The sequence below is a fragment of the Salmo salar genome, chromosome 17, assembly GCF_965601325.2.
Source record: "Salmo salar chromosome 17, fSalSal1, whole genome shotgun sequence".
Taxonomy (NCBI): Eukaryota; Metazoa; Chordata; class Actinopteri; order Salmoniformes; family Salmonidae; genus Salmo; species Salmo salar.
This window is the reverse complement of record NC_138307.1, coordinates 81,664,653-81,689,118: the sequence shown is the minus strand read 5'-3', so window position 1 is coordinate 81,689,118 and position 24,466 is coordinate 81,664,653. Positions and strand designations below refer to the sequence as shown.

Sequence of the window (24,466 nt, the reverse complement as noted above, 5' to 3'; positions counted from 1 at the left end):
GAGGAGAGATAAACAGACTGAGAGAGAGGAGAGATAAACAGACTGAGAGAAGAGGAGGAGAGATAAACAGACTGAGAGGAGGAGAGATAAACAGACAGAGAGAGGAGAGATAAACAGACTGAGAGAGGAGGAGAGATAAACAGACAGAGAGAGGAGGAGAGATAAACAGACTGAGAGAGGAGGAGGAGAGATAAACAGACAGAGAGGAGGAGAGATAAACAGACTGAGAGAAGAGGAGGAGAGATAAACAGACTGAGAGAAGAGGAGGAGAGATAAACAGACTGAGAGAGGAGGAGAGATAAACAGACTGAGAGAGAGGAGGAGAGGAGGAGATGGAAATAGAGATAGTCCATGTCTGACATTACACTACTCTTATAGTTAAAGAGATAGTCCAGGTCTGACGTAACACTACTCTTATAGTTAAAGAGATAGTCCAGGTCTGACGTAACACTACTCTTATAGTTAAAGAGATAGTCCAGGTCTTATGTAACTCTACTGTTTTAGTTAAAGAGATAGTCCAGGTCTGACGTAACACTACTCTTATAGTTAAAGAGATAGTCCAGGTCTGACATAACACTACTCTTATAGTTAAAGAGATAGTCCAGGTCTGACATAACACTACTCTTATAGTTAAAGAGATAGTCCAGGTCTGACGTAACACTACTCTTATAGTTAAAGAGATAGTCCAGGTCTGACATTACACTACTCTTATAGTTAAAGAGATAGTCCAGGTCTGACGTAACACTACTCTTATAGTTAAAGAGATAGTCCAGGTCTGACGTAACACTACTCTTATAGTTAAAGAGATAGTCCAGGTCTGACGTAACACTACTCTTATAGTTAAAGAGATAGTCCAGGTCTGACGTAACACTACTCTTATAGTTAAAGAGATAGTCCAGGTCTGACATTACACTACTCTTATAGTTAAAGAGATAGTCCAGGTCTGACGTTACACTACTCTTATAGTTAAAGAGATAGTCCAGGTCTGACGTAACACTACTCTTATAGTTAAAGAGATAGTCCAGATCTTATGTAACTCTACTGTTTTAGTTAGAGTTCCTTTGAGGTTTTAATTGAGAGTCTCTCACCATCACAGACTTCCAGGGCGTCTGGATGAACAGAACCAGCAGGGGGAATACCTCTGACCGCATACCCAGGATGGGAGCCCTTAACTGGGCCAGCCTGACTCTGAACACAGCCTCCAGTCCCACCATTGTCCCTCCAGACTTGCCTTCGGGGATGTTTTAACCAGTTGTTTCTCTCTACATTTCTCCACTTACATTTCCACTGGATTCAGTTATTAAAACTGAGAAGAAGGCATCCAGTTTGAGGCAGTTCATAGTTCAGAGTTTTATGATAGATATTTCTCCTTTGGAAATCCTCCTGGTATGGTTCAACTGAAAACATGTTCTTATACACCTGTTCTGTTATGAATAGTATCTTTATAGTCTTCATTCTTGCAGATCATTTTTTCATCTATTTGACAGTATTTCATCTCCTATAATGATTTCCCCACATGCTAATCTTTTTTTTACAGCTGCTATAAATGTCTGATCATCGGTCACAGATGGACATTTCTCTGGATCTCATAGAGAGAGAGAGAGAGAGAGAGAGAGAGGGTGAGAGAGGATGAGAGAGAGGATGAGAGAGAAAAGGAGAGAGAAGGGGATAGAGTGGATGTGAGAGAGCGAGAGAGGGTGAGAGAGAGGATGAGAGAGAAAAGGAGAGAGAGGATGAGAGAGAGAGAGTGTGTGAGAGAGAGAAAGAGAGAGAGAGAGGGTGATAGAGGATTAGAGAGAAAAGGAGAGAGAGAAAAGGAGAGAGAGGGGGATAGAGAGGGGAAGAGAGAGAGAGAGAGAGAGAGAGATGGGCTTGGTAAAATGTACTCTCTGTAGTCATAGATACCAACTCAGCCCAGCCACCCAGAGGACACCATAAAACGCTCACACACACACACACACACACACACACACACACACACACACACACACACACACACACACACACACACACACACACACACACACACCCACCTACTCTGTCTCCTCTCCTCTCCCGGCATCTTTTAATTTGTTTACAGTCGTTTGACTTTTCAGAAGGTCAGTAGAGACGAAAGTGTTTAAAACTCCATTTGTTTTTCCAACCTGCAATCAAGAAGCTGCCTGCCTGTGGAGGTCCCCACATCCACGCTCTCCTCGGTCACCACGGCGATGGATGTGCATGTTTAGCCAGATGCTCCATCAAAGCAGCGCTCGACTGCGTTGTCATAACAACATGAATCACTGTCTCCTTTTCAACAAGTGTAGGGTTGCATCCCAAATGGCGATCTCTTCACTATATAGTACAGGCCCATAGGTTCCTCTTGGGACACAACACACTCATTCTTCTCACGTTCATTTGTCTTCAACGTTGGAGAATTAGTCGGTAAAGTTGAACCCTTTCTCTCTTCTGGAGTTTTGTTTGCTTGACAAACAGAGAGGTTAGATTCCGGGAGAGAGGAGACACATTTAGAGGGTTTAGAAAGCGTGTAATTATTTATCTTTTGAAGTGCTCGCCCGCTTATCTTCTATGAAGTTTCCTGTTTGCTCTGACTCGGCAAATTCGACAATGTTTGTGTTTTGTTAACTTTGAGGAAGGAGGATTTTGCTGGCTCAGCTTTTCCAGACACCTTGCCATAGAGGGGCTCTGCTGGTATCAAACTGACACACAATTTTTTCAATTACTTACTTAAAAAAAAAATTTAACCTGTATTTCACTAGGCAAGTCAGTTAAGAACAAATTCTTATTTACAATGATGGGTTAGGGTTAGGGTTAGGGTTAGGGTTAGGCCTACCCCGGTCAAACCCGGACGACGCTGGGCGTACCCTCAGTCAGGCTGACATTTTCTCCAGATAATATTTTCTGCTTTCTTCCCCAATAGTTTCACTGCAACTTGTCCAGTTTCTCTGTAAGTCTCTATCTAAAACCTCCACTTGTTTCTAAAATCCCAAGCTCTTTGAAAAGAAATAAACCCCATTACCATTCCTCAGGGCTCTGCAAGGGATTTGACCCCAAAACGGACTTCTATAATTTTATAAATTTGACGTGATTGTTCTCAAAAGGAAAAGTTTAGCAGGAGAATCAGAGAGATTTTACTGGGTGTCTGTGAGAGGTACTGAAGGCAGCCGGAATCATAAAGACAGGATTTAAGAGGATAGACTGTTACTTCTGTAAGAAAGTCCATCATGCTGCTATATCAAAGGAGAACTGTGTTACTCCAGAAGAGAAGCCATCTCATGCCAAACGGTGCTGTGTCTGTCTCTGCATTTCGCAATGGCGTGTCCTCTGTGTCTCTCCACAGGCTGGTGTGAGGCCAGCTGGCTGTCCAAGGCGTCTTCACCACTCCGTAACAGAGAGGGAGAGAGGAGAGAGAGAGAGAGAGAGATGGAGGAGGGAAAGAGAGAGAGAGATGGAGGAGGGAGAGAGAGAGAGATGGAGGAGGGAGAGAGAGAGAGAGAGATGGAGGAGTGAGAGAGAGAGAGCGAGAGAGAGACAGATGGAGGAGGGAGAGAGAGTGAGAGATGGGGGAGAGAGAGAGAGAGATGGAGGAGGGAGAGAGAGAGAGAGATGGAGAGAGAGAGAGAGATGGAGGAGGGAGAGAGAGAGAGATGGAGGGAGAGAGAGAGAGAGATGGAGGAGGGAGAGAGAGAGAGAGATGGAGAGAGAGAGAGAGAGAGAGATGGAGGAGTGAGAGAGAGAGAGCGAGAGAGAGACAGATGGAGGAGGGAGAGAGAGAGAGAGATGGAGGAGGGAGAGAGAGAGAGATGGAGGAGGGAGAGAGAGAGAGAAAGAGAGAGAGAGATAAAAGGGAAATGGAGGAAGGAGGCTGGGGATGCTCTGCTGAGAACACGGAAACAGCATCCTGCGAACTGAACCGCGCTCTGAGGATCTACAAAGGCTCTCTGAAGGCTCCACAACTCTCTGGGGTGTCAGCTTCTTTATGTGAGATTTGTTTTGCTGGAACTCTGGGTGTGTCCCCCAAATAACACCCTACTCCCAAAATAGGGGACTGCAGAGCAGAGGGTTAAAAGGAGTTAACTAAACTAAGTCCTGCAGGACTATAGGGCTGGTGGCTGGTTCCTGCAGGGCTGGAGGGCTGGTGGCTGGCTCCTGCAGGACTAGACGGCTGGTGGCTGGTTCCTGCAGGACTAGAGGGCTAGTGGCTGGCTCCTGCAGGACTATAGGGCTGGTGGCTGGTTCCTGCAGGACTAGAGGGCTGGTGGCTGATTCCTGCAGGGCTGGAGGGCTCGTGGCTGGTTCCTGCAGGACTAGAGGGCTGGTGGCTGGTTCCTGCAGGACTAGAGGGCTAGTGGCTGGCTCCTGCAGGACTATAGGGCTGGTGGCTGGTTCCTGCAGGACTAGAGGGCTGGTGGCTGGCTCCTGCAGGACTAGAGGGCTGGTGGCTGGTTCCTGCAGGGCTGGAGGGCTCGTGGCTGGTTCCTGCAGGACTAGAGGGCTGGTGGCTGGTTCCTGCAAGGCTGGAGGGCTTGTGGCTGGTTCCTGCAGGGCTGGAGGGCTGGTGGCTGGTTCCTGCAGGACTAGAGGGCTGGTGGCTGGCTCCTGCAGGACTAGAGTCACTCAGACCATACTGTGTCTTTAGGAGACAGTGGAATAGAGTCAGTCACTCAGACCATACTGTTTCTTTAGGAGACAGTGGAATAGAGTCAGTCAGTCACTCAGACCATACTGTGTCTTTAGGAGACAGTGGAATAGAGTCAGTCACTCAGACCATACTGTGTCTTTAGGAGACAGTGGAATATAGTCAGTCACTCAGACAATACTGTGTCTTTAGGAGACAGTGGAATAGAGTCAGTCACTCAGACCATACTGTGTCTTTAGGAGACAGTGGAATAGAGTCAGTCAGTCACTCAGACCATACTGTGTCTTTAGGAGACAGTGGAATAGAGTCAGTCAGTCACTCAGACCATACTGTGTCTTTAGGAGACAGTGGAATAGAGTCAGTCACTCAGACCATACTGTGTCTTTAGGAGACAGTGGAATAGAGTCAGTCAGTCACTCAGACCATACTGTGTCTTTAGGAGACAGTGGAATAGAGTCAGTCACTCAGACCATACTGTGTCTTTAGGAGCCAGTGGAATAGAGTCAGTCACTCAGACCATACTGTGTCTTTAGGAGACAGTGGAATAGAGTCAGTCAGTCACTCAGACCACACTGTGACTTTAGGAGACAGTGTAATAGAGTCAGTCACTCAGACCATACTGTGTCTTTAGGAGACAGTGGAATAGAGTCAGTCACTCAGACCATACTGTGTCTTTAGGAGACAGTGGAATAGAGTCAGTCAGTCACTCAGACCATACTGTGTCTTTAGGAGACAGTGGAATAGAGTCAGTCACTCAGACAAAACTGTGTCTTTAGGAGACAGTGGAATAGAGTCAGTCAGTCACTCAGACCATACTGTGTCTTTAGGAGACAGTGGAATAGAGTCAGTCACTCAGACCATACTGTGTCTTTAGGAGACAGTGGAATAGAGTCAGTCAGTCACTCAGACCATACTGTGTCTTTAGGAGACAGTGGAATAGAGTCAGTCAGTCACTCAGACCATACTGTGCGGGCGTGGGGCGTCCTCGCCTACGGCAGGAGCAGTGGAATAGAGTCAGTCAGCCTCAGACCATACTGTGTCGGGCGTGGGGCGTCGTCCTCAGCCCGGCAGGAGCAGTGGAATAGAGCGTCACCGCCTCGCAGGGCGTGGGGCAGCACCAGCCTACTGTGTCTTTAGGAGACAGTGGAATAGAGTCAGTCACTCAGACCATACTGTGTCTTTAGGAGACAGTGGAATAGAGTCAGTCACTCAGACCATACTGTGTCTTTAGGAGACAGTGGAATAGAGTCAGTCACTCAGACCATACTGTGTCTTTAGGAGACAGTGGAATAGAGTCAGTCACTCAGACCATACTGTGTCTTTAGGAGACAGTGGAATAGTATTTGTTGAGGTTTAATTGTCAGATAGACCAGTGGCTCAACGATGACAATGATGGCTAACGGTACCCTGAGGTCATTTCCTCTGTGTGTGTGTGTGTGTGTGTGTGTGTGTGTGTGTGTGTGTGTGTGTGTGTGTGTGTGTGTGTGTGTGTGTGTGTGTGTGTGTGTGTGTGTGTGTGTGTGTGTGTGTGTGTGTGTGTGTGTGTGTGTGTTCTGTTTGGTCCAACCACCACCACCAGAACCCATTGTTTCCTGTAGGCTCGAGGCTGAGGAAAGGGGTCTAATTCGGGTTTCAGCAGAGTCAGCTAACCAACTCTCCACAGGGAGGAAAGAAGTTTCTGCAATGCAGCCGTAGAAATATATTTCATTCTGCAGCCATATAAATATATTTCATTCTGCAGCCGTGGAAATATAATTCATTCTGCATCCATATAAATATAATTCATTCTGCAGCCATAGAAATATAATTCCTTCTGCAGCCATATAAATATATTTCATTCTTCAGCCATATAAATATAATTCATTCTGCAGCCATATAAATATAATTCATTCTACAGCCATATAAATATAATTCATTCTACAGCCATATAAATATACTGCTCAAAAAAATAAAGGGAACACTAAAATAACACATCCTAGATCTGAATGAATGAAATAATCTTATTAAATACTTTTTTCTTTACATAGTTTAATGTGCTGACAACAAAATCACACAAAAATAATCAATGGAAATCCAATTTATCAACCCATGGAGGTCTGGATTTGGAGTCACACTCAAAATTCAAGTGGAAAACCACACTACAGGCTGATCCAACTTTGATGTAATGTCCTTAAAACAAGTCAAAATGAGGCTCAGTAGTGTGTGTGGCCTCCACGTGCCTGTATGACCTCCCTACAACGCCTGGGCATGCTCCTGATGAGGTGGCGGATGGTCTCCTGAGGGATCTCCTCACAGACCTGGACTAAAGCATCCGCCAACTCCTGGACAGTCTGTGGTGCAACGTGGCCTTGGTGGATGGAGCGAGACATGATGTCCCAGATGTGCTCAATTGGATTCAGGTCTGGGGAACGGGCGGGCCAGTCCATAGCATAAATGCCTTCCTCTTGCAGGAACTGCTGACACACTCCAGCCACATGAGGTCTAGCATTGTCTTGCATTAGGAGGAACCCAGGGCCAATCGCACCAGCATATGGTCTCACAAGGGGTCTGAGGATCTCATCTCGGTACCTAATGGCAGTCAGGCTACCTCTGGTGAGCACATGGAGGGCTGTGCGGCCCCCCAAAGAAATGCCACCCCACACCATGACTGACCCACCGCCAAACCGGTCATGCTGGAGGATGTTGCAGGCAGCAGAACGTTCTCCACGGCGTCTCCAGGCTCTGTCACATGTGCTCAGTGTGAACCTGCTTCATCTGTGAAGAGCACAGGGCGCCAGTGGCGAATTTGCCAATCTTGGTGTTTTCTGGCAAATGCCAAACGTGTGTTGGGCTGTAAGCACAACCCCCACCTGTGGACGTCGGGCCCTCATACCACCCTCAAGGAGTCTGTTTCTGACCGTTTGAGCAGACACATGCACATTTGTGGCCTGCTGGAGGTCATTTTGCAGGGCTCTGGCAGTGATCCTCCTGCTCCTCCTTGCACAAAGGCGGAGGTAGCGGTCCTGCTGCTGGGTTGTTGCCCTCCTACGGCCTCCTCCACGTCTCCTGTTGTACTGGCCTGTCTCCTGGAAGCGCCTCCATGCTCTGGACACTACGCTGACAGACACAGCAAACCTTCTTGCCACAGCTCGCATTGATGTGCCATCCTGGATGAGCTGTACTACCTGAGCCACTTGTGTGGGTTGTAGACTCCGTCTCATGCTACCACTAGAGTGAAAGCACCGCCAGCATTCAAAAGTGACCAAAACATCAGCCAGGAAGCATAAGAACTGAGAAGTGGTCTGTGGTCACCACCTGCCGAACCACTCCTTTATTGGGGGTGTCTTGCTAATTGCCTATAATTTTCACCTGTTGTCTATTCCATTTGCACAACAGCATGTGAAATTTATTGTCAATCAGTGTTGCTTCCTAAGTGGACAGTTTGATTTCACAGAACAGTGATTGACTTGGAGTTACATTGTGTTGTTTAAGTGTTCCCTTTATTTTTTTGAGCAGTGTATAATTCATTCTGCAGCCATAGAAATATAATTCCTTCTGCAGCCATATAAATATATTTCATTCTTCAGCCATATAAATATTATTCATTCTGCAGCCATATAAATATAATTCATTCTACAGCCATATAAATATAATTCATTCTGCAGCCATATAAATATAATTCATTCTGCAGCCATAGAAATATAATTCATTCTGCAGCCATAGAAATATAATTCATTCTTCAGCCATATAAATATAATTCCTTCTGCAGCCATATAAATATAATTCATTCTTCAGCCATATAAATATAATTCATTCTGCAGCCATATAAATATAATTCATTCTGCAGCCATATAAATATAATTCATTCTGCAGCCATATAAATATAATTCATTCTGCAGCCATATAAATATATTTCATTCTTCAGCCATATAAATATAATTTCTTCTGCAGCCATATGAATATAATTCATTCTACAGCCATATAAATATAATTCATTCTGCAGCCATATAAATATAATTCATTCTGCAGCCATATAAATATAATTCATTCTTCAGCCATATAAATATAATTCATTCTGCAGCCATATAAATATAATTCATTCTGCAGCCATATAAATATAATTCATTCTACAGCCATATAAATATAATTCCTTCTGCAGCCATATAAATATAATTCCTTCTGCAGCCATATAAATATAATTCCTTCTGCAGCCATATAAATATAATTCCTTCTGCAGCCATATAAATATAATTCCTTCTGCAGCCATAGAAATATAATTCATTCTACAGCCATATAAATATAATTCATTCTACAGCCATATAAATATAATTCATTCTACAGCCATATAAATATAATTCATTCTACAGCCATATAAATAGAATTCATTCTACAGCCATAGAAATAGAATTCATTCTGCAGCCATATAAATATAATTCATTCTGCAGCCATATAAATATAATTCCTTCTACAGCCATATAAATAGAATTCATTCTGCAGCCTTGCCTGCAGGATTTTCCACCACTGTCGACATCACGGTTTCTCTTAGGAAACTATACACGCAGCAGTATCAAAATGGCAGTAACTTTGTTGGTGTAGTGCCACTAGTTAATTTAGTGTAAACCTCACATGATGTCTCTAGTGTTCTGTAGATGCCCCCCTCACCTTTACCTCCCTGCTCGCTCATTGGACAAGTAACCGTCTTACTCTAGTGCCTCCAGTTAAAATAGTGGACTCCCTGCAGAATGCCTCTATCCCCTCCACTGTTAACCCCATCAACAGCACTGACGTCTCCACATCACACCAAGCAGTCCCTGGCTTCCACAGCTTCCACACATTAACATTCACAACACAGCCGGGCCACAGAGATGTGTCTCTTTCAGAGCAGGTAGAAAGGACATCTCTCCTGTCTCTCCTCTCTCCTCTGACATATAGATAGACACAGGAAGCACCTGCAGAATTACAACAGGACTGAGTTGGCAATTTGACAGGCCAGGTAAAGAGCTGCAGTAATGACAGGCAGCGTTGTGGTTTTGTCAGCTGAGATGAGGAGGTCATTCATGTGTGGTTGTTTATGGAGGGAAGTGGACAGAAACTGTTCAGCAGACTACAATATAGAGGGAAGTACAAGGGAGGGAAGGAGAAGGGAGGAGAGGAGAGGGGAGGAGAAGAGAAGGAGAGTAGGGGAGGAGAGGGGAGGATAAGGGAGGAGAAGGGAGGGGAGGGAAGGAGAAGGGAGGGGAGGGGAGGGAAGGAGAGGGAAGAGAAGAGAAGAGAAGGAGAGGAGGGGAGGAGAGGGAAGAGAAGAGAAGAGAAGGAGAGGAGGGGAGGAGAGGGAAGAGAAGAGAAGAGGAGGGGAGGAGAGGGGAGGATAAGGGAGGAGAAGGGAGGGGAGGAGAGGGAAGAGAAGAGAAGGAGATGAGAGGAGGGGAGGAGAGGGGAGGGGAGGAGAGGGCTGGAGAGGGGAAGGAGAGCAGAGGGGAAAGGAGGAGAGGGGAAGGAAAGAGGAGAGGTGAGGGGAAAGAGAGCAGAAGGGAGGAGTGGGAGGGAATATAAAGGGGAGTGGAGTACATGGGAGGAGAGGAGAGGAGGAGAGGGGAGGGAAATAGAGGAGGAGAGGGGAGGGAAAGAGAGGAGGAGAGGGGAGGGAAAGAGAGGGGAAGGAGAGCAGAGGGGAAGAGATGGGAGGGAGGGAGGAGATGGGAGGGAGGGGAGTATAAGGGAGGGAAGCGGAGGAGTAGGACTGCAGGGAGTATGATGGGTTAGAGAAGAGGGGAGGGAAGTTGTTTACTCAAAACAGATACCCTTCCTCCCTTCCTGTAAGGCACTCAGCCCAACCATGTTTTAGGCTGATACGCTTTTCATCAACTTTAAAGGCTGCATTTACACAGGCAGCCCAATTCTGAGATTTTTTTTCTTCTAATTGCTCTTTTGACCAATCACATCAGATCTCTATTTCAGAGCTGATCTGAAAAATATCAGAATTGGGATGCCTGTGTAAATGCAACCAAAGAAATGAATGAGACGCCATTTTCATAAATTGGTTTTGTTAATGATTTAAGCCTGTGGTTTTAGTTAATGACATAAGCCTGTGGTTTAGTTAATGATATAAGCCTGTGGTTTTAGTTAATGATATAAGCCTGTGGTTTTAGTTAATGATATAAGCCTGTGGTTTTGTTAATGATATAAGCCTGTGGTTTAGTTAATGATATAAGCCTGTGGTTTTGTTAATGATATAAGTCTGTGGTTTAGTTAATGATATAAGCCTGTGGTTTTGTTAATGATATAAGCATGTGGTTTTGTTAATGATTTAAGCCTGTGGTTTTAGTTAATGACATAAGCCTGTGGTTTAGTTAATGATATAAGCCTGTGGTTTTAGTTAATGATATAAGCCTGTGGTTTTAGTTAATGATATAAGCCTGTGGTTTTGTTAATGATATAAGCCTGTGGTTTAGTTAATGATATAAGCCTGTGGTTTTGTTAATGATATAAGTCTGTGGTTTAGTTAATGATATAAGCCTGTGGTTTAGTTAATGATATAAGCCTGTGGTTTTGTTAATGATATAAGCCTGTGGTTTAGTTAATGATATAAGCCTGTGGTTTAGTTAATGATATAAGCCTGTGGTTTAGTTAATGATATAAGCCTGTGGTTTTGTTAATGATATAAGCCTGTGGTTTTGTTAATGATATAAGCCTGTGGTTTTTGTTAATGATATAAGCCTGTGGTTTTTGTTAATGATATAAGCCTGTGGTTTTAGTTAATGATATAAGCCTGTGGTTTTGTTAATGATATAAGCCGGTGGTTTTGTTAATGATATAAGCCTGTGGTTTTGTTAATGATATAAGCCTGTGGTTTTAGTTAATGATATAAGCCTGTGGTTTTGTTAATGATATAAGCCTATGGTTTAGTTAATGATATAAGCCTGTGGTTTTGTTAATGATATAAGCCTGTGGTTTTGTTAATGATATAAGCCTGTGGTTTAGTTAATGATATAAGCCTGTGGTTTTGTTAATGATATAAGCCTGTGGTTTAGTTAATGATATAAGCCTGTGGTTTTGCTAATGATATAAGACTGTGGTTTTGTTAATGATTTAAGCCTGTGGTTTTAGTTAATTATATAAGCCTGTGGTTTTGTTAATGATATAAGCCTGTGGTTTTGTTAATGATATAAGCCTGTGGTTTAGTTAATGATATAAGCCTGTGGTTTTGTTAATGATATAAGCCTGTGGTTTTGTTAATGATTTAAGCCTGTGGTTTTGTTAATGATTTAAGCCTGTGGTTTTGTTAATGATATAAGCCTGTGGTTTAGTTGCTCTCTCTCTCATACGCCCATCCTTTCCTTCTCTGCTCCTAGCTCCGTCCAGTAGGAAACCTGGGGACGCTCTCATCATCTCCGACATCAAGAAGGGCAGCGTGGCTCACAGGTAAATACATCAATCAACCAATCAACCTGCTCACAGGTAAATACATCAATCAACCAATCAACCTGCTCACAGGTAAATACATCAATCAACCAATCAACCTGCTCACAGGTAAATACATCAATCAACCAATCAACCTGCTCACAGGTAAATATATCAATCAACCAATTAACCTGCTCACAGGTAAATACATCAATCAACCAATCAACCTGCTCACAGGTAAATATATCAATCAACCAATCAACCTGCTCACAGGTAAATACATCAATCAACCAATCAACCTGCTCACAGGTAAATACATCAATCAACCAATCAACCTGCTCACAGGTAAATATATCAATCAACCTGCTCACAGGTAAATACATCAATCAACCAATCAACCTGCTCACAGGTGAATACATCAATCAACCAATCAGCCTGCTCACAGGTAAATATATCAATCAACCAATCAACCTGCTCACAGGTAAATACATCAATCAACCAATTAACCTGCTCACAGGTAAATACATCAATCAACCAATCAACCTGCTCACAGGTAAATACATCAATCAACCAATTAACCTGCTCACATGTAAATATATCAATCAACCAATTAACCTGCTCACAGGTAAATACATCAATCAACCAATCAACCTGCTCACAGGTAAATACATCAATCAACCAATCAACCTGCTCACAGGTAAATATATCAATCAACCTGCTCACAGGTAAATACATCAATCAACCAATCAACCTGCTCACAGGTGAATACATCAATCAACCAATCAGCCTGCTCACAGGTAAATATATCAATCAACCAATCAACCTGCTCACAGGTAAATACATCAATCAACCAATTAACCTGCTCACAGGTAAATACATCAATCAACCAATCAACCTGCTCACAGGTAAATACATCAATCAACCAATCAACCTGCTCACAGGTAAATACATCAATCAACCAATTAACCTGCTCACATGTAAATATATCAATCAACCAATTAACCTGCTCACAGGTAAATACATCAATCAACCAATCAACCTGCTCACAGGTAAATACATCAATCAACCAATCAACCTGCTCACAGGTGAATACATCAATCAACCAATCAGCCTGCTCACAGGTAAATACATCAATCAACCAATCAACCTGCTCACAGGTAAATATATCAATCAACCAATCAACCTGCTCACAGGTAAATATATCAATCAACCAATCAACCTGCTCACAGGTAAATACATCAATACATCAATCAACCAATTAACCTGCTCACAGGTAAATACATCAATCAACCAATCAACCTTCTCACAGGTAAATACATCAATACATCAATCAACCAATTAACCTGCTCACAGGTAAATACATCAATCAACCAATCAACCTGCTCACAGGTAAATACATCAATACATCAATCAACCAATTAACCTGCTCACAGGTAAATACATCAATCAACCAATCAACCTGCTCACAGGTAAATACATCAATCAACCAATCAACCTGCTCACAGGTAAATTATTTGAAACATACAACATGCACCAACCACATCAACACTATTGTCTCAGTGTTGCTCTGCACACCACTCCACTAAACTACACTATGAATGTTGCTCTGCACACCACTCCACTAAACTACACTATGAATGTTGCTCTCCACACCACTCCACTAAACTACACTATGAATGTTGCTCTGCACACCACTCCACTAAACTACACTATGAATGTTGCTCTCCACACCACTCCACTAAACTACACTATGAATGTTGATCTGCACACCACTCTACTAAACTACACTATGAATGTTGCTCTCCACACCACTCTACTAAACTACACTATGAATGTTGCTCTCCACACCACTCCACTAAACTACACTATGAATGTTGCTCTCCACACCACTCTACTAAACTACACTATGAATGTTGCTCTGCACACCACTCTACTAAACTACACTATGAATGTTGCTCTCCACACAACTCTACTAAACCACACTATGAATGTTGTTTTCCACACCACTCCACTAAACTACACTATGAATGTTGCTCTCCACACCACTCTACTAAACTACACTATGAATGTTGCTCTCCACACCACTCTACTAAACCACACTATGAATGTTGCTCTCCACACCACTCTACTAAACTACACTATGAATGTTGTTCTCCACACCACTCCACTAAACTACACTATGAATGTTGCTCTGCACACCACTCCACTAAACTACACTATGAATGTTGATCTGCACACCACTCTACTAAACCACACTATGAATGTTGCTCTCCACACCACTCTACTAAACCACACTATGAATGTTGCTCTCCACACCACTCTACTAAACTACACTATGAATGTTGCTCTCCACACCACTCCACTAAACTACACTATGAATGTTGCTCTCCACACCACTCTACTAAACTACACTATGAATGTTGCTCTGCACACCACTCTACTAAACTACACTATGAATGTTGCTCTCCACACCACTCTACTAAACCACACTATGAATGTTGTTCTCCACACCACTCCACTAAACTACACTATGAATGTTGCTCTCCACACCACTCTACTAAACTACACTATGAATGTTGCTCTGCACACCACTCTACTAAACTACACTATGAATGTTGCTCTCCACACCACTCCACTAAACTACACTATGATGTTGCTCTCCACACCACTCCACTAAACTACACTATGAATGTTGCTCTGCACACCACTCCACTAAACTACACTATGAATGTTGCTCTGCACACCACTCTACTAAACTACACTATGAATGTTGCTCTCCACACCACTCCACTAAACTACACTATGAATGTTGCTCTCCACACCACTCTACTAAACTACACTATGAATGTTGCTCTGCACACCACTCTACTAAACTACACTATGAATGTTGCTCTCCACACAACTCTACTAAACCACACTATGAATGTTGTTTTCCACACCACTCCACTAAACTACACTATGAATGTTGCTCTCCACACCACTCTACTAAACTACACTATGAATGTTGCTCTCCACACCACTCTACTAAACCACACTATGAATGTTGCTCTCCACACCACTCTACTAAACTACACTATGAATGTTGTTCTCCACACCACTCCACTAAACTACACTATGAATGTTGCTCTGCACACCACTCCACTAAACTACACTATGAATGTTGATCTGCACACCACTCTACTAAACCACACTATGAATGTTGCTCTCCACACCACTCTACTAAACCACACTATGAATGTTGCTCTCCACACCACTCTACTAAACTACACTATGAATGTTGCTCTCCACACCACTCCACTAAACTACACTATGAATGTTGCTCTCCACACCACTCTACTAAACTACACTATGAATGTTGCTCTGCACACCACTCTACTAAACTACACTATGAATGTTGCTCTCCACACCACTCTACTAAACCACACTATGAATGTTGTTCTCCACACCACTCCACTAAACTACACTATGAATGTTGCTCTCCACACCACTCTACTAAACTACACTATGAATGTTGCTCTGCACACCACTCCACTAAACTACACTATGATGTTGCTCTCCACACCACTCCACTAAACTACACTATGAATGTTGCTCTGCACACCACTCCACTAAACTACACTATGAATGTTGCTCTGCACACCACTCTACTAAACTACACTATGAATGTTGCTCTGCACACCACTCCACTAAACTACACTATGAATGTTGCTCTGCACACCACTCTACTAAACTACACTATGAATGTTGCTCTCCACACCACTCCACTAAACTACACTATGAATGTTGCTCTGCACACCACTCCACTAAACTACACTATGAATGTTGCTCTCCACACCACTCTACTAAACTACACTATGAATGTTGCTCTCCACACCACTCTACTAAACTACACTATGAATGTTGATCTGCACACCACTCTACTAAACTACACTATGAATGTTGTTCTCCACACCACTCCACTAAACTACACTATGTATGTTGCTCTGCACACCACTCCACTAAACTACACTATGAATGTTGCTCTGCACACCACTCCACTAAACTACACTATGAATGTTGCTCTGCACACCACTCTACTAAACCACACTATGAATGTTGCTCTCCACACCACTCCACTAAACTACACTATGAATGTTGATCTGCACACCACTCTACTAAACCACACTATGAATGTTGCTCTGCACACCACTCTACTAAACCACACTATGAATGTTGCTCTCCACACCACTCCACTAAACTACACTATGAATGTTGATCTGCACACCACTCTACTAAACCACACTATGAATGTTGCTCTGCACACCACTCTACTAAACCACACTATCAATGTTGCTCTCCACACCACTCCACTAAACTACACTATGAATGTTGATCTGCACACCACTCTACTAAACTACACTATGAATGTTGCTCTGCACACCACTCCACTAAACTCCACTATGGCAGAGTCACATATAAATAGATGTATTTCTTCAGTATAGTATATTGTGTTTAATGCAGTGGATATTAATCAGTGGTCTATGACCAGGCTCTGTGGTCACTCAGCTCTGGGCTGGGACCGGGCATGAGCTCATCTGCATAATTCCAATTTTCTAGATCAAAACAGATAATGTATTGTTCAGGCTCCCTGCTCTGTGGTACGATGTTCAGTGGCCAGGCTCCCTGCTCTGTGGTACGATGTTCAGGGGCCAGGCTCCCTGCTCCGTGGTACGATGTTCAGTGGCCAGGCTCCGTATTCCGTGGTACGATGTTCAGGGTCCAGGCTCCCTGCTCTGTGGTACGATGTTCAGGGGCCAGGCTCCGTATTCCGTGGTACGATGTTCAGTGGCCAGGCTCCGTATTCCGTGGTACGATGTTCAGGGTCCAGGCTCCGTATTCCGTGGTACGATGTTCAGTGGCCAGGCTCCGTATTCCGTGGTACGATGTTCAGTGGCCAGGCTCCGTATTCCGTGGTACGATGTTCAGTGGCCAGGCTCCCTGCTCTGTGGTACGATGTTCAGTGGCCAGGCTCCGTATTCCGTGGTACGATGTTCAGGGTTCAGGCTCCCTGCTCTGTGGTACGATGTTCAGGGTTCAGGCTCCCTGCTCTGTGGTACGACCCCCAGGGGGCCATTACCCCACATAATAAAAACACCATGAGACAACAAACACAATGGTTAGGACACACGTTTAAAACTCTGACTGTACCTCCCAACTGAAGTGGGCCAGCTTGACGACTGAGTCGCTAGCCTACTAACGGATGTTATTCTCGTTGTGGGAGGCAGCGGACAATCAATTAAATACCCCAAAGTGGAAACGGATCGTGAAATGTCTGTTCACTACTTCACACAGAGAGAGGGAATTCTCAGCTGAGGAAGGGGGGGTAGGTGGGTAGAGGAGCACACAAATACACACACACGCGCACACACACACACGCACACACACACACACACACACACACACACACGCACACGCACACGCACACGCACGCACACACACACACACACACACTACAGACAGAGATTTAGTTTAAACCCCTCCTCCTTCTGGAGTACAGTAACTGGACTGGATGGTCTCTGTGTTTACATCCAGACCCGTTACCAAGGCGACGCAGCATTCTGTTTACCACCAGGGCTCTAACTAATTAGCCCACATTCTGTCTCTGCCCTCGTTTTTCCAGGCTTTACGCAACCAACACATATGTTTACCTTGTTTGCGGCCCAATTGGCACCTATTCCCTATGGGCCCTGGTCAAAACTAGTGCACTATATAGAGAATAGGGTTCCATTTGGGACACAGATCTGGTAATTATGCTGAGAGGAAGATGATAGGAATTGGGTTATGCACTAATCAGTGATTATGATTCTCTCCCCAAAGCACCCAGTCCTGTTCTATCTAGGTATTAGTTACCCCTGTCAAGGAGCCAGAGGAAAGGCACCCAGTCCTGTTCTATCTAGGTATTAGTTACCCCTGTCAAGGAGACAGAGGAAAGGCACCCAGTCCTGTTCTATCTAGGTATTAGTTACCGCTGTCAAGGAGCCAGAGGAAAGGCACCCAGTCCTGTTCTATCTAGGTATTAGTTACCGCTGTCAAGGAGACAGAGGAAAGGCACCCAGTCCTGTTCTATCTAGGTATTAGTTACCCCTGTCAAGGAGACAGAGGAAAGGCACCCAGTCCTGTTCTATCTAGGTATTAGTTACCGCTGTCAAGGAGACAGAGGAAAGGCACCCAGTCCTGTTCTATCTAGGTATTAGTTACCCCTGTCAAGGAGCCAGAGGAAAGGCACCCAGTCCTGTTCTATCTAGGTATTAGTTACCCCTGTCAAGGAGCCAGAGGAAAGGCACCCAGTCCTGTTCTATCTAGGTATTAGTTACCCCTGTCAAGGAGACAGAGGAAAGGCACCCCGTCCTGTTCTATCTAGGTATTAGTTACCCCTGTCAAGGAGACAGAGGAAAGGCACCCCGTCCTGTTCTATCTAGGTATTAGTTACCCTGTCAAGGAGACAGAGGAAAGGCACCCAGTCCTGTTCTATCTAGGTATTAGTTACCCTGTCAAGGAGACAGAGGAAAGGCACCCAGTCCTGTTCTATCTAGGTATTAGTTACCGCTGTCAAGGAGACAGAGGAAAGGCACCCCGTCCTGTTCTATCTAGGTATTAGTTACCGCTGTCAAGGAGACAGAGGAAAGGCACCCAGTCCTGTTCTATCTAGGTATTAGTTACCGCTGTCAAGGAGACAGAGGAAAGGCACCCAGTCCTGTTCTATCTAGGTATTAGTTACCGCTGTCAAGGAGACAGAGGAAAGGCACCCAGTCCTGTTCTATCTAGGTATTAGTTACCGCTGTCAAGGAGACAGAGGAAAGGCACCCAGTCCTGTTCTATCTAGGTATTAGTTACCGCTGTCAAGGAGACAGAGGAAAGGCACCCAGTCCTGTTCTATCTAGGTATTAGTTACCCCTGTCAAGGAGACAGAGGAAAGGCACCCAGTCCTGTTCTATCTAGGTATTAGTTACCCTGTCAAGGAGACAGAGGAAAGGCACCCAGTCCTGTTCTATCTAGGTATTAGTTACCCTGTCAAGGAGACAGAGGAAAGGCACCCAGTCCTGTTCTATCTAGGTATTAGTTACCCCTGTCAAGGAGCCAGAGGAAAGGCACCCAGTCCTGTTCTATCTAGGTATTAGTTACCCCTGTCAAGGAGCCAGAGGAAAGGCACCCAGTCCTGTTCTATCTAGGTATTAGTTACCCCTGTCAAGGAGACAGAGGAAAGGCACCCAGTCCTGTTCTATCTAGGTATTAGTTACCCCTGTCAAGGAGCCAGAGGAAAGGCACCCAGTCCTGTTCTATCTAGGTATTAGTTACCCCTGTCAAGGAGACAGAGGAAAGGCACCCAGTCCTGTTCTATCTAGGTATTAGTTACCCCTGTCAAGGAGACAGAGGAAAGGCACCCCGTCCTGTTCTATCTAGGTATTAGTTACCCTGTCAAGGAGCCAGAGGAAAGGCACCCAGTCCTGTTCTATCTAGGTATTAGTTACCCTGTCAAGGAGCCAGAGGAAAGGCACCCAGTCCTGTTCTATCTAGGTATTAGTTACCCCTGTCAAGGAGCCAGAGGAAAGGCACCCAGTCCTGTTCTATCTAGGTATTAGTTACCCCTGTCAAGGAGACAGAGGAAAGGCACCCAGTCCTGTTCTATCTAGGTATTAGTTACCCCTGTCAAGGAGACAGAGGAAAGGCACCCAGTCCTGTTCTATCTAGGTATTAGTTACCCCTGTCAAGGAGACAGAGGAAAGGCACCCAGTCCTGTTCTATCTAGGTATTAGTTACCCCTGTCAAGGAGCCAGAGGAAAGCACTGGGGAGTTATGATGTGATTCTAGTTTACATTCTGCTGCTATAATAGAGAATTTACGTTAATCAACCTTTTTCTATGCTCTGGTACTAGGGTATTTACCGTAACGATGACCTAGCTTTCAGGTAAATTGGGCAGGTGTTGTCCCTTATACCTTTCAGGATTTAGACATTTTGGACATTAGTAAAAAAAAAAAACAGAGATTATTGGTCATTTTAATAATGAGTTTCTTTCTCTGGATTACGTTGGAATATGAATGTTGTTCCAGAATGAGGAATGAGGACAACTGAACAGTATTCTGTATTCTGCCTCTGTGTTGTCATAGTGAATGGAGGGAAGGGAGCCAACTGATGATTGCTTGTACTGCATTCCAAATGGCACCCTATTCCCTATGTAGTACACTATGTTTGATCAAAACTCTATGTTCCCTGGTCAACAGTAGTGCACTACATAGGGAATAGGGTGCCATTTGGGATGTAGTTCTTGTTATTGATGCTCTACATTCACCTCACTGCATTTGGCCCATTTTAGCAGCTTGTCAGGGTTCCTGTTAACAGGTCTCTGTGAGTCTCATTTCAGCAGCTTGTCTCTGTCAGGGCTCCTGTTAACAGGTCTCTGTGAGTCTCATTTCAGCAGCTTGTCTCTGTCAGGGCTCCTGTTAACAGGTCTCTGTGAGTCTCATTTCAGCAGCTTGTCTCTGTCAGGGCTCCTGTTAACAGGTCTCTGTGAGTCTCGTTTCAGCAGCTTGTCTCTGTCAGGGCTCCTGTTAACAGGTCTCTGTGAGTCTCATTTCAGCAGCTTGTCTCTGTCAGGGCTCCTGTTAACAGGTCTCTGTGAGTCTCGTTTCAGCAGCTTGTCTCTGTCAGGGCTCCTGTTAACAGGTCTCTGTGAGTCTCATTTCAGCAGCTTGTCTCTGTCAGGGCTCCTGTTAACAGGTCTCTGTGAGTCTCATTTTAGCAGCTTGTCAGGGTTCCTGTTAACAGGTCTCTGTGAGTCTCATTTCAGCAGCTTGTCTCTGTCAGGGCTCCTGTTAACAGGTCTCTGTGAGTCTCATTTCAGCAGCTTGTCTCTGTCAGGGCTCCTGTTAACAGGTCTCTGTGAGTCTCATTTCAGCAGCTTGTCTCTGTCAGGGCTCCTGTTAACAGGTCTCTGTGAGTCTCATTTCAGCAGCTTGTCTCTGTCAGGGCTCCTGTTAACAGGTCTCTGTGAGTCTCATTTCAGCAGCTTGTCTCTGTCAGGACTCCTGTTAACAGGTCTCTGTGAGTCTCATTTCAGCAGCTTGTCTCTGTCAGGGCTCCTGTTAACAGGTCTCTGTGAGTCTCATTTCAGCAGCTTGTCTCTGTCAGGGCTCCTGTTAACAGGTCTCTGTGAGTCTCATTTCAGCAGCTTGTCTCTGTCAGGGCTCCTGTTAACAGGTCTCTGTGAGTCTCATTTCAGCAGCTTGTCTCTGTCAGGGCTCCTGTTAACAGGTCTCTGTGAGTCTCGTTTCAGCAGCTTGTCTCTGTCAGGGCTCCTGTTAACAGGTCTCTGTGAGTCTCATTTCAGCAGCTTGTCTCTGTCAGGGCTCCTGTTAACAGGTCTCTGTGAGTCTCATTTCAGCAGCTTGTCTCTGTCAGGGCTCCTGTTAACAGGTCTCTGTGAGTCTCATTTCAGCAGCTTGTCTCTGTCAGGGCTCCTGTTAACAGGTCTCTGTGAGTCTCATTTCAGCAGCTTGTCTCTGTTTGAGTCTCTGACAGAGTTAAACATGCATTACATCTGCATATCTGTCTATGGGGGGGGGGATTAGGATTCTGTCTGTGTGTTGGTGAGAACTATGACTGTGTTCAGTATGTGGACATGAAGAATAATGGATGTTTCCACACATGATCATTCAGATCAGGGTTTATGGTGTGAAAGAACAGCATGTTAGCAACACTGAAGTGGTGTTGTAACCAATGTACTATATGAATACACATTTACACATATAATAGTCTACACTGTAGAATATATGTTTGAAGCCCGTCCCGTCCACCTGTAAACCCTGGTCTGTGTGTTTCTCTCCCCAGGACTGGTACTCTGGAGCTGGGGGACAAGCTGCTGGCCATCGATAACATCCGCCTGGACAACTGTTCCATGGAAGACGCTGTTCAGATTCTCCAGCAGTGTGAAGAACTGGTCAAGCTCAAGATACGCAAGGACGAGGACAACTCAGGTAGTGCGTACACACTGGACACACACACACACACACACACACACACACACACACACACACACACACACACACACACACACACACACACACACACACACACACACACACACACACACACACACTGGACACACACACACACACACACACACACACTGGACACACACACACACACACACACACTGGACACACACACACACACACACACACACACACACACTGGACACACACACACACACACACACACACACACTGGACACACACACACACACACACACACACTGGACACACACACACACACTCACACACACATACACACACACACACACACACACACACACACACACACACACACACACACACACACACACACACTGGACACACACACACACACACACACGCACACACACACACACACACACACACACACACACTGGACACACACACACACACACACTGGACACACACACACACACACACACACACTGGACACACACACACACACACACACACACACACTGGACACACACACACACACACACTGGACACACACACACACATACACACACTGGACACACACACACACACACAGGACACACACACACAAACACTGGACACACACTGGACACACACACACATACACACACGCACACACACACACTGGACACACACACACACACACTGGACACACACACACACACACACACACACACACACACACACACTGGACACACAAACACTGGACACACACTGGACACACACACACACACACACGCACACACACACACACACACACACACACAGACTCACTCATCAACACACACACATCATTAGCGGTGTGTATCTCCCTGGTGGCAGCAGTGGGTCTTCCACCAGTACACATACAGATGGGTCTGCAGCCCAGTTCAGTTCAGATCACACACACAACCTCTCTGTTAGTCAAAACCACTGAACCAACCTCTCTGTTAGTCAAAACCACTGAACCAACCTATCTGTTAGTAAAAAACCCTGAACCAACCTCTCTGTTAGTCAAAACCACTGAACCAACCTCTCTGTTAGTCAAATCCACTGAACCAACCTATCTGTTAGTAAAAAACCCTGAACCAACCTCTCTGTTAGTCAAAACCACTGAACCAACCTCTCTGTTAGTCAAAACCACTGACCCAACCTCTCTGTTAGTAAAAACCCCTGAACCAACCTCTCTGTTAGTCAAAACCACTGAACCAACCTCTCTGTTAGTCAAAACCACTGAACCAACCTCTCTGTTAGTCAAAACCACCGAACCAACCTCTCTGCTAGTCAAAACCACTGAACCAACCTCTCTGTTAGTCAAAACCACTGAACCAACCTATCTGTTAGTAAAAACCCCTGAACCAACCTCTCTGTTAGTCAAAACCACTGAACCAACCTCTCTGTTAGTCAAAACCACTGACCCAACCTCTATGTTAGTCAAAACCACTGAACCAACCTCTCTGTTAGTCAAAACCACTAAACCAACCTTTCTGTTAGTCAAAACCACTGAACCAACCTCTCTGTTAGTCAAAACCACTGTACCAACCTCTCTGTTAGTCAAAACCACTGTACCAACCTCTCTGTTAGTCAAAACCACTGTACCAACCTCTCTGTTAGTCAAAACCACTGTACCAACCTCTCTGTTAGTCAACACCACTGTACCAAACTCTCTGTTAGTCAAAACCACTATACCAACCTCTCTGTTAGTCAAAACCACTGAACCAACCTCTCTGTTAGTCAAAACCACTGTACCAACCTCCCTGTTAGTCAAAACCACTGAACCAACCTCTCTGTTAGTCAAAACCGCTGAATCAACCTCTCTGTTAGTCAAAACCACTGTACCAACCTCTCTGTTAGACAAAACCACCGAACCAACCTCTCTGCTAGTCAAAACCACTGAACCAATCTCTCTGTTAGTCAAAACCACTGAACCAACCTCTCTGTTAGTCAAAACCACTGAACCAACCTCTCTGTTAGTCAAAACCACTGAACCAACCTCTCTGTTAGTCAAAACCACTGTACCAACCTCCCTGTTAGTCAAAACCACTGAACCAACCTCTCTGTTAGTCAAAACCGCTGAATCAACCTCTCTGTTAGTCAAAACCACTGTACCAACCTCTCTGTTAGACAAAACCACCGAACCAACCTCTCTGCTAGTCAAAACCACTGAACCAATCTCTCTGTTAGTCAAAACCACTGAACCAACCTCTCTGTTAGTCAAAACCACTGAACCAACCTCTCTGAAACAACCTCTCTGTAACAACCTCTCTGCTAGTCAAAACCATTGTACCAACCTCTCTGCTAGTCAAAACCACTGAACCAACCTCTCTGTTAATCAAAACCACTGAACCAACCTCTCTGTTAGTCAAAACCACTGTACCAACCTCTCTGTTAGTCAAAACCACTGAACCAACCTCTCTGTTAGTC

General features: G+C 44.7%; 1 protein-coding gene across 2 annotated transcripts in view; it reads left to right on the top strand.

Annotated features, from left to right (window-relative positions):
* Window positions 1-24,466, top strand: part of grip1 (glutamate receptor interacting protein 1) — a 430,214-nt gene that overhangs the window by 351,611 nt on the left and 54,137 nt on the right. For both annotated transcript variants that reach the window (XM_082964252.1, XM_082964253.1), the window contains 2 exons: window positions 11,971-12,040; window positions 21,885-22,030. In XM_082964252.1, coding sequence (XP_082820378.1) covers window positions 11,971-12,040; window positions 21,885-22,030 — 216 coding nt within the window. The remainder of the gene's footprint in view (window positions 1-11,970; window positions 12,041-21,884; window positions 22,031-24,466) is intronic.